Source organism: Clinocottus analis, unplaced genomic scaffold, assembly GCF_023055335.1.
Source record: "Clinocottus analis isolate CAN_PGR_092001 unplaced genomic scaffold, fCliAna1.0.p SCAF_23, whole genome shotgun sequence".
Lineage (NCBI taxonomy): Eukaryota > Metazoa > Chordata > Actinopteri > Perciformes > Cottidae > Clinocottus > Clinocottus analis.
The window spans coordinates 7130019-7149534 of NW_027175965.1; the positions used below are offsets into that span (position 1 = coordinate 7130019).

The 19516-nt window shown below is 42.1% G+C and overlaps 1 protein-coding gene across 2 annotated transcripts in view; it reads right to left on the minus strand.

Annotated features, from left to right (window-relative positions):
- The window catches only part of anos1b (anosmin 1b), a 35481-nt gene that overhangs the window by 13509 nt on the left and 2456 nt on the right, over positions 1–19516 (minus strand). Inside the window, exons 1-5 of one of the 2 annotated variants that reach the window (XM_068589880.1) lie at positions 13925–13989; positions 12230–12277; positions 1966–2028; positions 1092–1299; positions 238–422 (exon numbers count right to left, since the gene is read on the minus strand). In XM_068589880.1, the coding sequence (XP_068445981.1) occupies positions 238–422; positions 1092–1299; positions 1966–1989 (417 nt within the window). In that variant the 5' untranslated portion in view covers positions 1990–2028; positions 12230–12277; positions 13925–13989. Of the gene's footprint in view, positions 1–237; positions 423–1091; positions 1300–1965; positions 2029–12229; positions 12278–13924; positions 13990–19516 lie in introns of those variants that run through there. The other variant, XM_068589879.1, reaches the window with a different exon arrangement.

A 19516-nucleotide genomic window follows, 5' to 3' on the forward strand; every position in this document is an offset into this window, starting at 1 on the left:
TGGCGCTGTTCCACTGTTAAAGGCACAGGGAACCATTTTTATAGCTTAAAGCCTCTTTGACAGAATGAGGTGCGATGTTGGCCCGTGTTACGTCAACTATTATGATCCAATAATGTAGAGACGGTGATATTAACAGAATGATCTCTTTGCATAAAAGATGATTTACAATATGAAGTTCTTCATATCCCAAACATTCAAATCCTCAATATAAAAGCCTGGGTGCTGTGCGGTGTTTACCATGGCCACAGTAGTCCATGGAGAGGCATGGTCTTCACTGGGATGAATCCCGATGTTCCAGCGGGATTGCAGCATGTAGACGACCGGCTCCACGCTGACGTTGAACTTCGACACCCACACGACCTTCACGCGACCTTCCGAGTCCTCCAGGAAGCTCATCTCTCTGCGAGGCTTCAGAGGAACACCTGGAGGAAATCATGGAAGTATTATTGAAAAGGGACAAACAGGAAAGAGATGTAAATCACACCAGATAACCCAAACTGATTGTGAGATTTATGGTCTGAGGATGAAGGGCTCCTCTGTGTTGAATAATGTTTACAGAGTAGTTTTGATTGGTGGGACATGTAAATAAAATGACTTGACGATCAACATAGTGGATCTCGGAATAGACGGTGCATAATATTTTCTTTATGTTTGATTATCATAGTAGCCCAATCTTCATTACATAAGCGTCTGAGGCAATTTGTACTTTTAACCACGACATCTGAGACACCCTATGCAGTCAAACAGGCAATATTTAAGGATCTTTATTATATTAAATTGCCTTCATTTGATTTGACTGACACTTTTAACCAAAGCAACTCACAATAACTACATTCAAACACCATAGGAACAAGAGCGAGATGTCATTAAATATTGGAAACAACAAAGCATGGCCAACGGCAGCACATCAGCTTTTAATAGCCTGGTTAACCAATGATCAACACCAGCAATGGTACTACGATCAGTACAGTGTGATGCTGATGAAACAATCAAAAACAACTTATTCAAACAAGTTCTCTCCATCAGTGCAGCAACGTATTACAATAAAGCCCACAAGATGTCACAAACAAGTCCCAACCAGCCGTCTTTACCTTTGTATAAATTGGCGGGGGCTTGGCAAGTGTGCCCACAGCCATTAGAGCAGCATTTCCTGGGGGAGGGACAATGCTGGTCTAACGAGCAGCTCTCCACGCAGGCGGCAGCGAATCCGGTGGCTCGCTGAGGCGGAGGGCAGTCCCCCTGACGGGACGACCTCAGAGAGGTCAGAAACTCCCTGCTCGTCACACACTCGGTCTGCTTCTGAGAGAAAAGAACGGGCGGAGGGAGAGGGGGTGTTATTCTTACAGTAGACACAAAACGGAAATAATACGCGATACATAAACACACACATGAGGTTAGAAAAACACACAGCACAGATGAAAGTGTTTCCTTTGGTAAACTCCTGCTGAATCTTTGAAGACAGCCTGGTGTGAAAGGAGGTTTGTGTATGAATTACTGTGTGTGAGTGTGTGTGTGTGTGTGTGTGTGTGTATCTCTGTAGCCGTGCACATGGCTACAGATCATCAAAATGTAAACACAAGCTTTTGCTAATAGCTCTGAATTACCCCGTGTTCCCAACCAGTCAGCCATCCAGCCAGTAACACGCTTCAGCTATTGTGATGAAAAACTAATCTGAAGACCACAGCGGCTGGCATTACAAATAATAATTTAGGGCCCCTCACACACACACACACACATTATACACTCATAGGTACAGCACACTCACGCATATACATTCAAAAGCTCACAAACATGTTATTCATAACACACATAAGCTTACATAAACACACACAGGAACGCTCAGAAAATAGCTCCATGGTGCCAAGAAAAGCAAGTTTGTAGTGCAGGAGTGACACAGCCACCAAGGGGATTGTCACACACTCACACACACACAGCTATACACTATGCACACTCTCTCGCTCTTACCTCACAGGACTTTGGAGGAAGCATCTTCCTGGTTTCCCACAGTTCTTTGCATGGCTGGAGGCACTGCACATAAACAAACAAATAGAAATAAACAAAATATGAGGATTAAGGCACAATCAAGTTACACAATCCACCCTCGTTTCATTACGCATGCGAAAACGAGAAAATCAACACCATCTTAAAGCATAAGTTTCAATATTCTTTGGAAAATATACATATTTGATACACATTTGCTTTCTTGATGAAGAGTTAATTAGTTGAGAGCATCTCATGTCTGTGCCTGCAGCCAGTTAGCTCAAAGACTGGAAACACCTGACACCGACTAGCACCTCGAAAAGGTCATTAAATAAAACTTTGTATCTCGTTGGTTTATTTTGAACTAATCGGCTGGTTTTGTTTCTTCGCTGTGAGCAGTCGGGTCACTTCACTTGTCTCACCCAACGCATCCTGTCACTTATCACCCCTAAAAATTGTTGTTTATGCACATTTTGTTCGGAGTAGACAGACAAGATATAAAATGTTTTTAAACACAGACACATGTGGAGGTGCACTTAAAGACATATTTTGTCAGTAGGCTGGATCTGTCTGTCCCCCTGTGTTTCCAGTCTATGTGCGAAGCTAACAAGTAGCTAACTACAGCCGTATAGCTCAAGGGCACTTATGAGAGTCGTATTGGTCCAACTCGACTCCAGAAAGTGAAAATAAGCACATTTCCAAAACTGTCTATTCCTTTAAGTAGCTGAGGTTTTGAAGAAATACGACAAAGAAAAGTGTAAGAAACAAGAATAAATCACAACGTGTTAGAGGGCTTTAGCATTTGGAGAGCGCTCGGTGTTGAAGCAGGTTGGGAAAACAGAGGAAACACACACTCCTAATGCACACATGCACACACTCATCTGGTTTGCCACCTCAGTGAACTGGTGAATGATGGCTCTTACCAAATTAAATCCAGACAACATATAAAAACTGCGGTTTCACCCCCGGACCTCCTCCCCCGTCCTCTCTCACTCCCTCCATCTGTCTCCCGCAGCTCCCCAGTGTGCCTGGCTTCAATCATTTCTACAATTTATTCCATCTCACTGATTCCAGGGGAACAAACAGCATCAACAAAAAAGCCTTAAAAACTTCATCTTCTGCACAAGTATAGCTACTGTTGGATGAAAACGTGCTATTTAAATAGGCCCATTTGCAGACGGATTGCTTTGAATACTGTCACGATTATCATCACACTGCATTAAAACCATGTACAATTTAATTGTATGTGCAAAATAAGGGTCAAACTGGGATTAGTAGGATTCATTTAGCGTTGACAAACCAAAGACCGTGAAGACCCACGTGCTGGTTTCTTAACCTGCAGGAAATAAAACGCAGCGTGAAGCACGATAGCGGTTTAGTGTTGTATGATCGGCTCATTTCATTCAAGTCATGGAAGAAAAGGTTTGGGTTCGCATGAAGAGATTCTCCACCCCCCAAGTCTCCCTACTGAGTATTAAACACTCTATAGGCTTGAAGTTATGGCAGTGAAACGTTTGTAGATTGATTCTCCACAGGGCGGCAGTCAGCTTCAAATGATGTAGACGACAATAGATTCCAAAAATGACATTATCAAAATCTAAATATGGAAAGAAATGACTAAAAGTCTTTCTCCAGGGGCAGACTGGACACGTTGACTCGCTATCGTCTTGTCTTTATATAAGTTTTTAGTATTTCGACATACCCGGGGTCTAACTTTTTCACTTTTGGGGATATTTAAAGTATCGATATTTCACTCTTTTTTTCATGTAAATATGACACAAATGCGATCAAAATGCTTCTCTCCCTTTGCTCGTCTTTCTATACATTTTTTGTATTTTTACAAAAAAACACTTTTTGGAGTTTTTTCGACATATCCGGCATCACCCAGCTGTGAAGAAATTGCCGCTACCCACACATTACTGGATCAGAAGTTGTTTAAAAATAAAATATGGATTCGTCAAGTCTGTCAGAAGACGTCTTAGTTCCTTGAAGTCATGTCCAACTTAAAGGACGAGTGTCCAAAAGAAAATTACAAGTGTTTTTGCTCGTCACGGCATTCAAAGTACAGGCCTGAAGTACGGCCCTGTCTAGTGTGATGCGCTTCTTCAAGGAGCTCTCGTGGGTCTCTTCACTCAACCACATGCTCCTCAGCTTGTCATGATCTTCTTTAAAAACACCTCAAACACACACACACACACACACACACACCTCTATCTTACATCCTTGCCCTTTCCTCCTTCGCTGCCACTTTGATCAGTTACAGACATGTTTTATTTTTCATACCCTTCCTTGTTCCTCTCTACCCCTCCTATTCCTTTCCATAATCCTCTGTTCTTTTTCTCCTGTCTTCACATTATCTTCTTCGCCTCCTTGACCTCAAATCTTCTCTGTGCTACCTTTGTCTACCTTCTTGCTTGTCGCACCTCAGCACCTTTCCTTTCCAAAAGATATATTCCCCACTCCAATATTTACCCTTTACACCCTGCACTCAGATAGCATATGTGTAGATAGATAGATAATTACTTTATTGATCCCCAAAAGGGAAATTCAAGGTCCAAGTGTACGCCTACACCGTCAGGGGTAAACTTTGTCTTGATAAGGAGAATGGTTAATATTTTACATGTTGTCTTTGTGTAACTTTAACAAACAAATTGCGTTTGAAGTTTTAGACAAATTTCCACCGACATTTTTTTTGTATTGTACAGTGGTTGAAATAAAATGAACACTGTTCTGAAATAAATTCTATGTAATGCTGCTATATTTTTCTTCATGAGATTTTAAAGAGAAATGCTGTACTTTTTACTCCATATGTGTGTAGTAGTATTTGTAATTAGCTCTACATTGAACCTATCTCCAACATTTAAATGCCCCTTTGCAATTGTTTGATATTTAACATATATTTTGCTGGTAGCAGTGGCGGGCCGTGGTTTTAAAGCCTTCACTGAGTGCCGCGAGAAAAATAAGGCAATGATAAAATAAGCTAATAATTATAATACATGTAGTGTATTTGTGAAAAACTATTACATTTAAAAAAAAAGGTATATCTTTTAATGAGAAAAAAACAAGAAATTCATGCAAGTATATATTTTTTGTTCAATAGAATATACATTCAATAGGGAGGGAAAAGAAAGAGGGAAAGGGGGAGTCGAAGCGAATGGATTTAAGCTGAAAACACGTGCGGTATGTTCGTGGCAGACACCTTACTCTCTCGAATATCACTTGGATGTTGTAAATCCCTGAAAAGTACATGCACCATATTTGTGTAAGAAGAGCTGAGAGACAAACGGACACTTTTGGCCTTGAAGGCGGCATGATGAGTTATGCATGTGAGAGAGAGAGAGGGAGCGGTAGACACAGCAGAGGTCAGAGGTCAGAGATGTTACTGCTTAACACACCAACACACTTGTAGCAACAGAGCCTTGATTAATAGGCTCTACGTGTCCGTTTGTATGCACAGTTTGCATGGATATCTGTCTGATAATTAATCAATCGCACACACACACACACACACACACACACACACACACACACACACACCTCGTCTCTCAGCCGTCCTCCGGCCTCCCCTGCTGTTTTATGGCCTCACCTGCCACAATAGAGGGAGGACAGCCACACTCGGAGAGAGGGAGGAGAGGAAATGGGCGAGGGAGGGGAGGAGAGATATGGTTTCAGAGTGGATAGAGGGGGGAGAGAAGTGAGTGTCAGTTGAAAAGGAGAGAAGAGATGAAAGACAAATGGTGAAACCGGTCCAGAGAAAAGGGAGCAGGAAAGAGAGAGAGAGACAAAGAAAGACCAGATGTTCTCACTCTGCATATAGTCACCAGTTTATTCAGAGTGTGACATGTGAAAAACTATTTATGTCCATTTATGTGTTCAGCTTGTCATCAGTTGTTCAGAGCCTACTTTACATTTTCCAAACACACATGTGTGTAGCATGAAGTATCGTTTTTAATACCATTCCTTTAGTTTTGGTGCAAAACACTAGAGCCAATATCAAAACCCTAATTTGATAACATTAATCTGTTATCTCTATGACAAAAGAAAACCAAAGTTCTCAAACGTTAACAGTGTGAAAAAACTGTCATGTTGTTGTATAAATGTAGTAGAAAAAATGTGAGATTTTAAAATTGTGGCTATGTTTTTGTGCTCAGTATCAGGGTTGGATTACTCTGCGTGGTGAAAGCATATTTTTTGGCTGACAACATTTTTTGTCAATCACATGACAGCCACGCCCTAAAGTACCCTGCTTTGAAGTACCCTTCTCTATTTTACTCTAAATGGGACAATACTTGACCAAATAAACATTAAAGAAGAGTTGAAACTAGCAATTAGGACCATAAACTTAAGTTTACAGTGCTTACTGAGGTAATATATCAAGGGAGAAATTGGGTAATTCTCTCATAGACTTCTATACAAGGAGACTCCAAAGGAGTCGCCCCCTGGTGGCAATTATAAATAATGTCAATAATATTAAAATTACAATGTATACTATTCACATTAAGAACTTTTTTTTTTAGACTGCACTTTTATGATCAACAAGATTCTGAATTTCAGGGCATGAGCTTGCTTGTTTTATATATTTTGCATATGCACACACACACATAGATGCATACACACTCACACACAAGTCAGGCTTTGTGGAACGTGAGTGAAAAGTAGCAGAACAAATTCCACAAATCCCTCTAAAAAGCATGTTAGACTTTTGCCAGACCTTTGGAAAAACATGTAGAACAAGCGGAGCTAACCCAAGTCGGCCGCTCACGGGAGAAGCTTAAAGGCTGGCGGGAAAGAGAACGGAGGGAAAGAAACAGAGATCTGGAGGACAGGCAGAGACAAATGCTTTGAGATATTTTTGTGGTTAAGTTTCTCACCTCTCAAACCACTTGTGGCCACAATCACCTCAGACGAAATCCCGACAGCTTTCTTCCAATTCATTACATTTCTCTGCTTTCCCTAGATGCTGGACTGACTGCTCTATTTTGTATGGAGAGAGGACGGAAGTGCAGGCAAACAATGTTTGTGTTTGTGTCAAAATGCTTCACCTACATTTAAGGTTAATTATTAATAACACACAACGGTTTTAAACTGTAAGATCAGCTGGTTCACCAACTTTTAAAAAAGTTAGACTCAATCAGGGGCAGATTTGAAAACCTGATATATTCCCTCATGAGCTTGCATTTTGAACAATATTTTTGACAAAACTGCCACTTATGTCCAAGTAAATGTACCATATCACAAACAGACATCTGAATAAACTACCGGACGAGTTAACAGCAGAAGGAATGGAAATAATTGTGGGAAAGGGGAAAGAAAGAAGGTCATTTGCGAGCTTAAACAGGCTCTGACGCTGTTGTATGGGTCGAGTTGTACGTTAAACTCTGTGGAGGAGGGAGTGCTTTGGACTGGCACACGGGGAGGACTGCCTGTCCAACATTTTCCTCTTCTATCATTTCCTCCTGTCTTTTGATTATAACATCGTGATCGTTCATTTCATTTTAAGCCAACGCTTGATTTGAAGCCCAGTGAGACCTTAAAGTCTGCCAGTAAACAAAATGGACAGCCCCCCCCCCACTGGAACGGCCCCAACTAACACAGTTCAAATATCTGGTTCATAAGTGAGGCTGTGATGGAGCGCGTGTTCAAAGGTGGACACTGACCGCAAATAGTGAAGGTGAGTGTTGTGGTGAAGCTGGAACTGAGCCCCAAAGACAAAGCTTTCCATCTCTACTCGGACTAAAGAATGTAGATCCAAACTGCTGAAGGTTTCTTCATAGCCTGTGTGGCCTCGATGAGTTCATTACACATCTACCTCTTGCTGTTTTATGTCTCTTTGTAGTTCAAATCCATTTATTCGCATAATAATCACAATAACAAATGGGCCCCAGAGGGTTTTCCAATCTGCACAGCATACAGTGTTGTGTCTCTTTGTGCTTGTCCTGTGTATCTTTGTAGCTGTTTTGCATCTTTTTGTCGTATTGTTGTGTCTCTTTCTGGTTGGTACTTGTCTCTGACACTGACTGTTTTAAGCCCCTGGGCCTACAGCATGGGAGGGCCATTCAGTAATCCATCAGTTTTAGGGGCTGGAGTATAGGATATAATATGTCTGTGCTCTTTATAAAGTAACCAAACAGCCTTTAATAAGTTGGATGGATAGTACAATAGTACAACTAGAGTTTTAACGTACAGTATGATGGGACATCTCAGCATACAGGACGATTTCAACTGGTATTACAGGTAATGTGATCGTCTTTAAGAGCAAGAAATGAGGAATGAACAATGATGAGATGATAAGAGGGAAAGTAACAGAGACTTGATAGCTCTTTTCTTCTTTGTTCTGCATCTAACCTGTTGCTTAGTGGACATCCCGCTGCCTCACACAGCTGGTACACGTTAGTCCGTCTACTTTGCATGTGTGTAACAGAGAGAAAGAGCGAGATAAAAGAAGGAGGAGATGGACAGATTGAGGAATTGAGTGAGGGCTGTGGTTCAGATTTAGTGAACTCCCATGTGTGTTTCCACGAGAGAGGGTCCACTCATGACGTGACACAAACCATATGCGTCAGGGCAACATCTGCCCGGTGTGTGTGTTTTGTGCGTCTCCAAATGGAGAGACTCTCACTTATGTAACGGAGGAACAGACAATGCGCCACAGTCAATGAAACCACGCTTACCGTCATCTCTTTTCTTTTGCCGTTGCATTTCTCTCACTGGAAGAGTAACGTTGGAGAAGTGCGATCCTTTTTCTTTTTTTTTTAATTCTTTATCATTCTTCACGTGGAACGGAGAATGTCATACATGATGTACTTACCTGACCCCGATGCATTCTGGGATTGAAGTTGCGTGAAGAAAAAGACCATGACATTTAAAAAATAATAATAATATATTGAAATGTATTTTGTGATTGCTTTGTGTCATTTCCGGGACATAAAAAGTGATGCGTAGAAATGAGGAAATGGGAAATCTTGCAGCTCGACTGTTACCTAAAAAGCTCAGCGAGAACAACCTCTTTCAGTCCTGCTCTAAGGATCCGAAATAGAGGAAAAGTGATACCAGTCCCCAAATTATTCTGTAACAATCTCTGTCAAAAGTTATTGAGTGTGTCACGCTGCCAATGGGCTTTATTGGACTCTCAATGGAATGCATGTTGAGACCAAGTCACATTTTGTAAGATTTACTTTACTAACACCCCTTAAATTGGGTTTATAAATGTTGCTCCCCCAGAGAAAAGGTCTGAAAATTAAACTGTTTTTCCTCCAACAGATCAACAGCTGAGGACCAGTCGCTGCTCCCTCGTTCTGTTTCTCTCTGCAAAGCTGCTCGCAATTGGACAACATTTAATATTTGTAATGTTGGCTTCCGTTTATATTTCTAAAATGCATGTTAAAAATAAATGTTCCGTTGTGTTTACGAGACTCTGGTGTCATATCAGCACTCGTCTAGACTCACGGCTGATTAGTGGAGGTGAAATGACACGTTATCTTTATGACGCCTCAATTTACGACAAAAATCTAGGTGGGAGATCACCAGGGAGCTGAAAGTTTCCTACTTGTTGACTATATTGTATGTCATTTCCGGTAAATATCACAATATGAAATGTGTGTTTTCAAATATTTATAGTTATAGTACATTGAAATTTAGAATATTTCTTGACAACCATATTGAGAAGGTCATTGAGACATTACTGCATGTCTAAATCTAAGAATTGGGGAAAGATATATTTTGACTTGAAGTTGGATGATGAAGAAAAGTCAAGAGATCCCCAAAGTTATGACGATCCATCCTGAGGGGAATATAAACATCTGTAATAGACGTTTACCAAGCTCATAGCGTGACTAAAATATTTCAAATAGTCTGTCATTCATTATAAGCTGTTGTTTGGATCTGTAGTTCACCTTCTTATAACAAAAATGTTACGGAAACAAATGCAGAATAAAGAAGAAGTGGAATTGAAACCTATGAATATTAGTTTGCCTGGTGAAACAATAATACAGTCCACTGTGTTCTCGTTGTGTAATGCTCCCAAAGTGGGGAACACATTTAAACAAAATAGCAAGCCCACATGTCCTGTTAACAAATACACACACCTCGGGAGCATTAAACACTGCTGGACTTCCTCCGATATTATAATTCATTACTTTGATTAATCTTAGGAAATTACGGCTGAGGCTCGGGATACTTGCTTTTCTGTTCTAATTTATTTTTCTTGGCCCGCTCTGGTGACTCTTACAAATTGGGCCGCGTCCACGTTCAACAGACTGTAAAAAAACGGCACGAATTAATAACTCTGCAATTCAAACAAGCAAGAAGAGACACTGTGCGTGTCTGTGCAGTATCAGGCCCCGTCTGTGGGGGGAAAATTGTGGTTCACACACACAGCGGCAGCCCCCGCTGGCCCGTTTCAGAGAGTGTTGTTGGATGTTGGTCACAGCGCAGCGCCACGCCGGCCTTCACACGCGTACAACAAGCAAGACGCGAAGCCCACGGTCGTAAAATGTAGACGTAGAAAATAATATGTGTTTGGGGTAAGGTCAAAGGAGCTGTGTGTGTGTTTGTGTCTGAGGGGGTTCGGCATCGCTGAAGGCCGCTCCAGGAGTTTGCTCAGTGCGGTATCCACTGAAACGGTCGGTTTGGTGGGAGTTTTGGAAGATGGCGAGCTCTCCACTGGTGTTGATATTAACCCAGACTGACCTTAACCTACACACACACACACACACACACCACTAATACACACGTCGTTTAGAAAAAGGAGGAGAAACAACACTCGCGCTCACGTTTGTTTCTTGCTTTTTGGCCTCTGTCCAACGAAGCATTTGTAAAAAAGTAAAATATGACTTAGGAGTGCTTTTAGAGGAGATTTTTTCAGAGGAAGCTTTTAGGTCTGAACCTGAACGGAGAGTTCGGAAAACACATCAATAAGAAACCAGACAGAATCTTTCAACAAGTCATTAATATTGAGCAAGGTCAGGTCAGTAAGTAAAAGGTCACGGTTTCTGGGCTGCACAGTATACGGCGTCATTATTCAGCCAAAAAGAGCTTCTGATCTTGCATTATTTTGTTTTGATTAGTTGATTAGTCAAGTGTAAAATATTTTCTTTCACAATACTGGAGACATTTTTCTGTCTGAATTAGAACATGATGATTTACTTGAGAATCAGGAGACCCTGTTTCTGTGAATAGCGCTCTAAAACACCAGCAGTAATGTCCAGGAAGCTGTAACGAGCTGGACCTGCAGCAGGGACAGCTATAAATACACACATGGAAACTCCTCTTGAATCAAACAATGAATTAACACACACACACACACACACACACACACTAAAGACTCCTGGCAGGCAGTGTTAAGTGCATAAACAGGGAATCATTTTTGCTCCAGGGTGGATGGATAATGGGGATATATGGGAGGACGTTATTCTAACTAAAAACACAACATTTGCTATTACAGGAGACGTGTGCGGCGGGGAGTTAAGATTCCACACATACGAGAGGCCGAAGAAAGACTTTGCTCTCCGTCTCTTTGCCTCTCGAGGCAGAGTTGAAGAGCGATACTCCGCCTCGGCGTCGACCGTTCAGGTTCATCTGGTTGCGCGTCATCACACTTACATCACGGCCACTTTCAACGGCCGAGAAGAAGAGATGGGTTTAAATCATCAATACCTTTCAGTCGATTAGTCAACGAATTCGTCCTTTTTAGTCTAAAACACAAGATTTAAAAAGTGGTGCTTTTGCGTGATGAAACTCAGTTTGACAGATCTGGCGATTCAATTCATTAATCGGTGAGGTGACGATGAATGTCTTTCCTCAAGGACCCCGCGATGCCTTTTCCCACGATTTGGCCCATTACACCGGTGACAGTTGGATGGTAATGTAGCACAAAGCAAACGCACTGTTGTTGCTCCGATTATTTGCATTTTACTGTTGCTTGCGTGCTGGTTTAAACGGTTGAACAGATATTAGTTTAAAGCATGTGCCAGCCAGTCAGACGGGCAGAGTTTCCATGGCCCTGGTACAACACTAAGAGACATGATGCTTGTATATATTATGATGTCACGATCTGTCTTCTTGTCAAGTGCAAGCAATGAGCTTCACTGGGAAAACGTAACATGGAGGGTCCAAGTTTTTTTTTAGCCCGTTTCCTCCGACATCGCGGACTGGGTTTTAGGGTTTTGACTGGTTGAATAAAAGGTTTAAGGTGCATGGATTTGAATGCAAGTCAGTAAAGCCGTATAAGTTTGTGTGTTTGAGTGTTTACCTGTGCGCAGCGTCTGTGGTTTTCACACCAAACCAGAACCTGGTCGCTCTGTAAAGAGACGGAGAGGATGAGGATTAAAACAAACACAGAGAGGGGAAATAAACCTTTCACAGACAAATCCTGTGTTTTACACATTCTGCCCACATTTCAGCCATTCGTGTGAGCCCTCTGGCTGACATGCAGGGAGACAGAAAGCTAAATATTGTTAATAGAAGGTCAGAATAACCGGAGCAAACCTGACAAACACACTCAACCTTTCTCTTGTTTACACAATTATCCTTGAGGTGCAAAAAGACTTAAATCTCGGGGTTTGTGGTCGCTGAACCAGACAGAGGCCGCGTCAATTGGTGAGATGTGTGTGTGTCTGTGTGTGTGTGTGTGTGTGTAAAGTTACTGCTAAGTGAGTCAAGACCACCAGTAAACATGGCTGCTATAACCACCGTGACAGAGGGAGACGTCATTTCATGACCACAGGGACAGAAATACAGATCAACCAAACCGATCCCTCAAGTCTCTTCTATTTATAAAAATGTGTCTTCAATCCAGATAAAACACCTCAAAAGAAACTTATCTAAACATGTGTGAAGTGTTTTAATTACAATTACCATAAACCAATCATACCATGGTCAAGATGCCTTCTAGCCTCTCGTGTACATTATGTTGTTAGAAACTTGTGATTATTTGAATTATCAATTAATCCCTTGATTATATTGGACTACTCCAAAAACAGTTAATGACATAAGCAGAGTAAAGCACACAAAATGGTCCAACTAATTAATATTTAATGTTTTGACTGTATAATATAAATAACTTAAAAAACAATTATCAAAATGCTGTATGAAATATTATCGTCGGGCAACTAATTCCTTCATCAACTAATCATTAAAGCAATACTTCTCATGAACCCTGTTGGTTTCACATGTTGGATGTTACAGTATATTTGAGTTATTCTGTTTTATGAGACAGTTTGAATGCAGACTAAAAGACCTTGTTGACAGTTTTTAAGTCAGTCAGTGAGGCAGAACTGCTGCTCTCTGCTTTGTCATCCTCAGCACATTCATGATGCCATCACCCAACATCAAAACAACTATTACAATACGGTCTGTCTGTTGTGTGAATGCCTCCTGGGAGTATATGAGTGTTCAGTGTGTGTGTGTGCGTGTGTGTGTGTGTGTGTGTGTGTGTGTGTGTGTGTGTGTGTGTGTGTGTGTGTGTGTTAAGCCCTCTTAACGACTTCTCCTAAATGGGCTGTATTTAGCCTGAACCAAGCTCATCTCCTCTTCTCTCACTCTCTCTCTCTCTCTCTCTCTCACACACACACACACACACACACACACACACGCACACACACTTTTAAGCAGCCTTTGTGCTTCTGGTGTGATGAGGGTTAAGGGGTTAGAGTTGTGGTGCCAGTACAGAGGTTAAGGGTCAGAGATTAGGGTTTAAGGGCTTTCACGGTACAGAAGATGCTGATTGAACTCGTTCATTCGTACCATTCAAAACACATGCGTACTGACTTTTTGGTGAAATAACTGCTGAAGAAGCTACATTGGACTTTGATGTATGAAGATGAGGACTTATTCCCCGCATAAATCCTACGAAGATGTTGCCTGTAGCAGCTTAAAGAATATACGGTTACTAAGAACGGTCCAGGATTTTTACTGAGGTGAGAGCAAGATTAAGGCTGTGACTTACTGTTGTGGAAAAGTTGGAGGGATGAATAAATGTATAATCTCTTCACAGTCATGGCTTGGTATTCTGAGAGGCTTCAGAGTGCATCCCACTTGGCCGCCTTCGGTGAGGAGGCTCTGGGTGTGTCGAGGTTAAGATAAGATAAAGACCTCGACAGTCTGGACCGAGGGTTTTGTTTTGTCTCCGCCCGGTGTGTTGTGATTTGAAGTGATTCTGTATTATGTGGGATTTACTATATATAAAGCTGAGCGAATGTAATGTCAGTTTAACATTTTGGTACGAATGTGTCAGATTTGTGTTGTAATAACTCATAAATGATATATAAAGACAAGCTAGACCCATCGAGTTATTCTTTTATTTTTCTATCCCCATCTATGCTGGTCTGATGGCACAGTTATAAGCTTCTTTCTGACTGTAAGACAGGGAGGGCTGCCTCTCAATTTTGGGGATTTTTCTTTCTTTTTTAACTGACAAACCATCCCTCACGCCTGCTTTCTCCAGAGACTGGCCATTGAGAATACGTGTGAAAATGGTCAGAGCTCCAAGTTCTCTCCAAATTATGTTTGCCTCATTCCTCCCATGCTCCCCCCCTCTTTGTCCGCCGCTACAGCTGCGTACTATTGCCTTGGCCGTCCAGCTGTTGGCAGCAGCGCCGAGGTGGTTAGTTTTCAGAGAGGAGAGACATCGGGAGTGCAACCGAAATCAGGATCGAATTCTGAACCGAGACCGCAGCAATTTTGCTCCGAGTTTCAAAACGCTTGAACAGAAATCCCGTCTGTGAGATTGTTGTTGGACGTAAATCTTTGAATAAATACTGCAAGTGCATTTCTTGCCAGTGCTAGTGTGCCTTTAAAAAACTCCTTTGGCTCAGCAGTAAGCTGTTAAAAGGGATAATGCTGAGACTGCTGCTTAACAAGCTTCCTCGGATAAGAGAGAAAGAAGAAAGCAGTAGAGCGTAAAAGTAAAGGCGAAATCTCTGATGAATATATTAGTTGCATGTCTGTGGGGAGGGAAGGGTGGAAAGAGGAATAGACGAGAGGAGGAACACAGTAACGGCTGTCATGGTATCGCGACACAGACGGAGAAACCTTCCTCCTCTGCTCACCTTTTCCTCCCTTCTTTAAAGCTCTCTCTGACCGCGCCACAGTGCTACTAAATACAGCTCTTACAGCAGCAGTTTACATCACACAGACACCAAGTCTGCTGCTTCTTTACTTCTGAATCCACTGGTCGTCGAGCCAAAAGACTAACTTTTTGTGTCTTTTTGTGTCTTTATACCCTCCAACTCGTCGCCTCAGCATCTCTACATTGGTGCCAACTTCTCAATAAATGACCGGAGAGGACTTGAGAATGATGGCGATGACATAATGTAGATGCTCCACTCAAAGGACTGAGGATAGCTAAACATCTCCAGATTTTAACTGTGGAGCTATAAAGCTGCTTTCATGCTGTTGGCCTCACATCTTCATCCCCTATCTTAATCATTTTCACGCTCCCTTTCTGTTTCTGTCTTCCCCGCCATAACTTCCCCCTGTTTCTGTCACTCCTCTTCAGAGTCCTCTACATTACAACACACACATTAGTGCACATACGCGTGGATGTACACACACGCACACTGATCCCGAGTCAATTTCATGGGACATATTTGCTGTCAGAGCCAATCAAGACCGTTTTGATGGGCCTTTGTGCCGCACGGCTATTAAACGGTGGTCAGAGTGGAGTTTCGTGGGGTCTCAGCGTGTGTGTGTGTGTGTGTGTGTGTGTGTGTGTGTCTGCGGTAAAACAGCTGCACATGTTGAGGAAAACTTGAGTTGGGGGAGAAAAGGGAGGATTGGACAAAGGTGACTGGGAGAAGAAAAGGTGGATGTGGGAGACTGAGAGGAAATGGGAGAGAAGGAGGAAGTTGAGAAGGACAGAGGGAGACGAACAAAAGATGGTGAAAGATTTAAATATATATTAGTTAATAGGAGCAGAAAGGAGACTGGCTAGCAGCGGCGGATACTAGTTATGAAACAGGACGCAATAAATTTCGCTGAACTCTCTTCATCTGGCAGGAGGTATTTTATTATTTGGAAGCCAACTTTTCAAAAACTGTATTTTCATCTTTCGTGGAAGAACATTTTAAATTCACGAGCATAAAGTTGTCTGTGAGGTATAATTTTAAAAAAGTATACTTCTTTATTTAAAAAAAATACCAAAAGCTTTCATACAATTCATGAAAAATACTTTCACTCCAACCTCGATTATGACCTAGATTATGATTTATGACAGGATTTAGAACAAAAACGTGCAAAGATCCTACTTCATTTTTATGATTGACTTCCACATGGCTGGATTTCACACCAACACTTAAAACTCAAGGTCTTCAAACTTTTTTCCATCCTGAGAAATTTGTCTAAGCCCGAGACACGAGAGACACGTCAGAACCAGAACCGATCCACGGAGCAAGAAACACTCGCACTGAAGGACTTCCACATGGCTGTGATGACCCGTGCATCCACGGAGATCATTGCTGAGGAGGAACAACCCGATGTTACAGGATGCATCAGAAGGAAAGAAGCAGACACACACACACACACACACACACACACACACACACACACACACACACACACACACACACACAAAGAAATGTGTGCACGGGTCATAACATGCACACGCACAGCTGCACACACCCATCAGTGTTTGAAAGAGAGCGAGATATAAATCCCACTTCTGCCAGATGCGGCGATAAAAAGTGTGTGTGAGTGTGAGAGAGAGTGTGTGTGAGAGAAAGTCAAAAGGCAGTGTGTGTGTGTGTGTGTGTGTGTGTTGTGGTCAATGTTTGCGGTGAGGCGCAGTAGAAAGTCTATTTAACACAAGGCATTAACTCTGCTAATCACACCCAGATGACCCAGACGCACTCACAGCGATGTTGTGCGTGTTGTTTGTTTCGAGTGGTGAACGCATCATGACTTCCACTCAACTGAATATGAAGTTCTTCCAAAAAATGGCCATGTTGAGGACTGAGCATTCCCGACAGAAGCCCCTAATTAGCTTATGTGTGTGTGTGTGTGTGCGTGCATGTGTGTGTGTGTGTGTGTCAACTTTAGTGTTTGTGGTGCCCCACATCCTGTAAACAACAAGAGTCACAACAAGCAGTTGATCCTGAACTTTGCCTTCTCCGACATTTACAGCATCCGTCTTTTGGTTCACTTCCAACTGCAGTGATAATAAAATATCATCGATGAACCAATCACTTGAAATGATCCAGAAAAAGTTATTGGAAATAAGCATATTTGCTTTCTTTCCGGCGGCGGTAGCTTCATAGTCGGGCTGTAGATATGAGAGTGACCACTAGGGGTGGGAATCACCAGATGTCCCACGATACGATATTGTCACAATACTTAAGTCCCCATAAGATATTATTGCGATATTGCAATTTATCAACCACAGATTGTCCCCGAAGGAAAGCTTTGTCAACAAAAAATACATTGATTTTACTATTCTAGAACCAAAAACGTTTAGAATTGATTAAATAAAAGATCGATACTCGGCTTCCGTGTATCGATACAATATTGCCGCGCAAAATATTGCGATACTATGCTGTATTGATTTTTTCCTCCACCCCTGTAGTGACCACTGGGAAGAAGAATGTATTCGATTGATTAAGTATCAGGTATATTATGCCCTCAAGGTTTCTCTGGGGTGAAATGGTCGTCCGGTCTGTCGCTCTTTCAGGAGCCGGAAGAACAAAACCAAGACGCTCGATGCGATGCAAGTCCAATTTACTGTCTTGGAATGCTCTGGTTTCAGGTGAGAGTCACTCAGACAATGCCACAATTTGATCCCCATCTAAACTCCTGCTTGTGCCGATCAAATGACGGAGGAGGGGGGATGGGGGGGGGGGGCAGTCGCACAACCGCAGAGAGAGACAGATGCTTTATCTCTGAGGTGAATCAAACAAGCCTTTTGTCTCCTGCCGCCACCCACCTACCCCTCTGCCTGTCTCTCTGCTCACCTGTCTGCCTGCATGTCAGCGTATGAGTTTGTCAGGTTTGTCTGCTCTATGTGTATGTTTGTTACACCTGTCTGTGTGCTTCTCAAGTCTTTCCATACCTCCCCCCCCCCCGTCTGTCTGTCTGTCTGTCTGTCTGTCTTCGTGCTTGACCACGTCCGTCTACCTGACCTTATCTCCCCGTCTGTCTCTGTGCAACCTGACCGTTGTCTCTGGTCTTTTTTCAGAGCGTGACTGGTTGGATGACCGACCTCTGGGAAGATTAGAGTTACCTACCGCAGAGCAGCAGGGACACCCACACACACACATGCATGCATGCACACACACACACACACACACATACACACATAAACATAAACGGACAGGCAGTTCATTCAGCCTCAGCCCCGGCTTGAACCGCTAACCAGCTCATCAGCACCACAGACCTGTGAGTGCTTAAGACACGCAAACTAATCGGATCTACTACGTATGTGCAAAAAAAGATCCAGCTCTGTCGGCAGGGCTGCAGTGTTTTTTCTTATTTTTAGAAGTTTACATCAAGGAGGAATTTGGGTACATGACAACATACCAGCAAATATATACTGGTGTGCACACATATACACACACACAATGAGCTATAATTTCACTATTACACCATACTCGGGAAAGTAGTGGAAAACCCAGAGAAGAAGCAGAAGGAGAGGTGTAAATAGAAAAGTGGTGGCTCACATTCTTGTGGCTACACACTAGCCACACACACAGAGACACACACCGAGAGAGAGAGAGTGTGTGAGTGAGAGAGAGAGAGAGACAAAAACACAGGGTTCAGCCACATGAAGCCAGAGGAAGCGATGCGTGTGTCTGTGTCTTGGTGTCTGAGTGTGGCGACAGAGTAGGATGAGTAAAGCTCTATTTGCCATCACTGATGTTATAGTTACTGGAGCGGTTATCAAATAGGTTCCTTCTTTGGGGGGTTTTAAACGTCATGTACTTTAAATGAATGAACACAGTCTCTCCCGCCCATTAATCACTCTGTGTTCTCGACACTATATATAAAAGGTTCAGGGAGTGATGCTGCTCCCCAGGATGTGGCTCAGAGGAAACTTGCTTCCTTGTTTGCTCAAAGTTTAGGGGTTCTTTTTAATTTGCTAAAACATACAAAGTGTTCAGTGTCCCTTTATATCCTGGAATGAGTTTGTAAATTGCAGGACAACATCGTACTGTCTTGTTTTCTCATTGTCCTGCTAATGATTTATGACTTCGGCCGGAAATTATTTTTCTTATACATGTTTCTATTCGAACTGCAACTCATGCTTACTTTCATTATTGATTATCCCGACTATTGATTTCTCAATTAAATTTAATTCCTATGAGAGGACTTCAAATGACTTGTTTTGTCCAACTAATGATCCCCCCCACCCCCCCAAAAAAAAAATCTAAAAATATTAGTTTACCAATGATATAAAACAAAGTAAATCATGAAATCCTCAAATTGGTAATTTTTGCTTACTTAAATTAAATTTAAAAACAAATCCAAAAAGTAGTTATTAGCTTTTCTTTGAATCAACTAATCGTCACTAGGATTTAAATGCTGATTTATTTGAAGAAATCCTTTAATG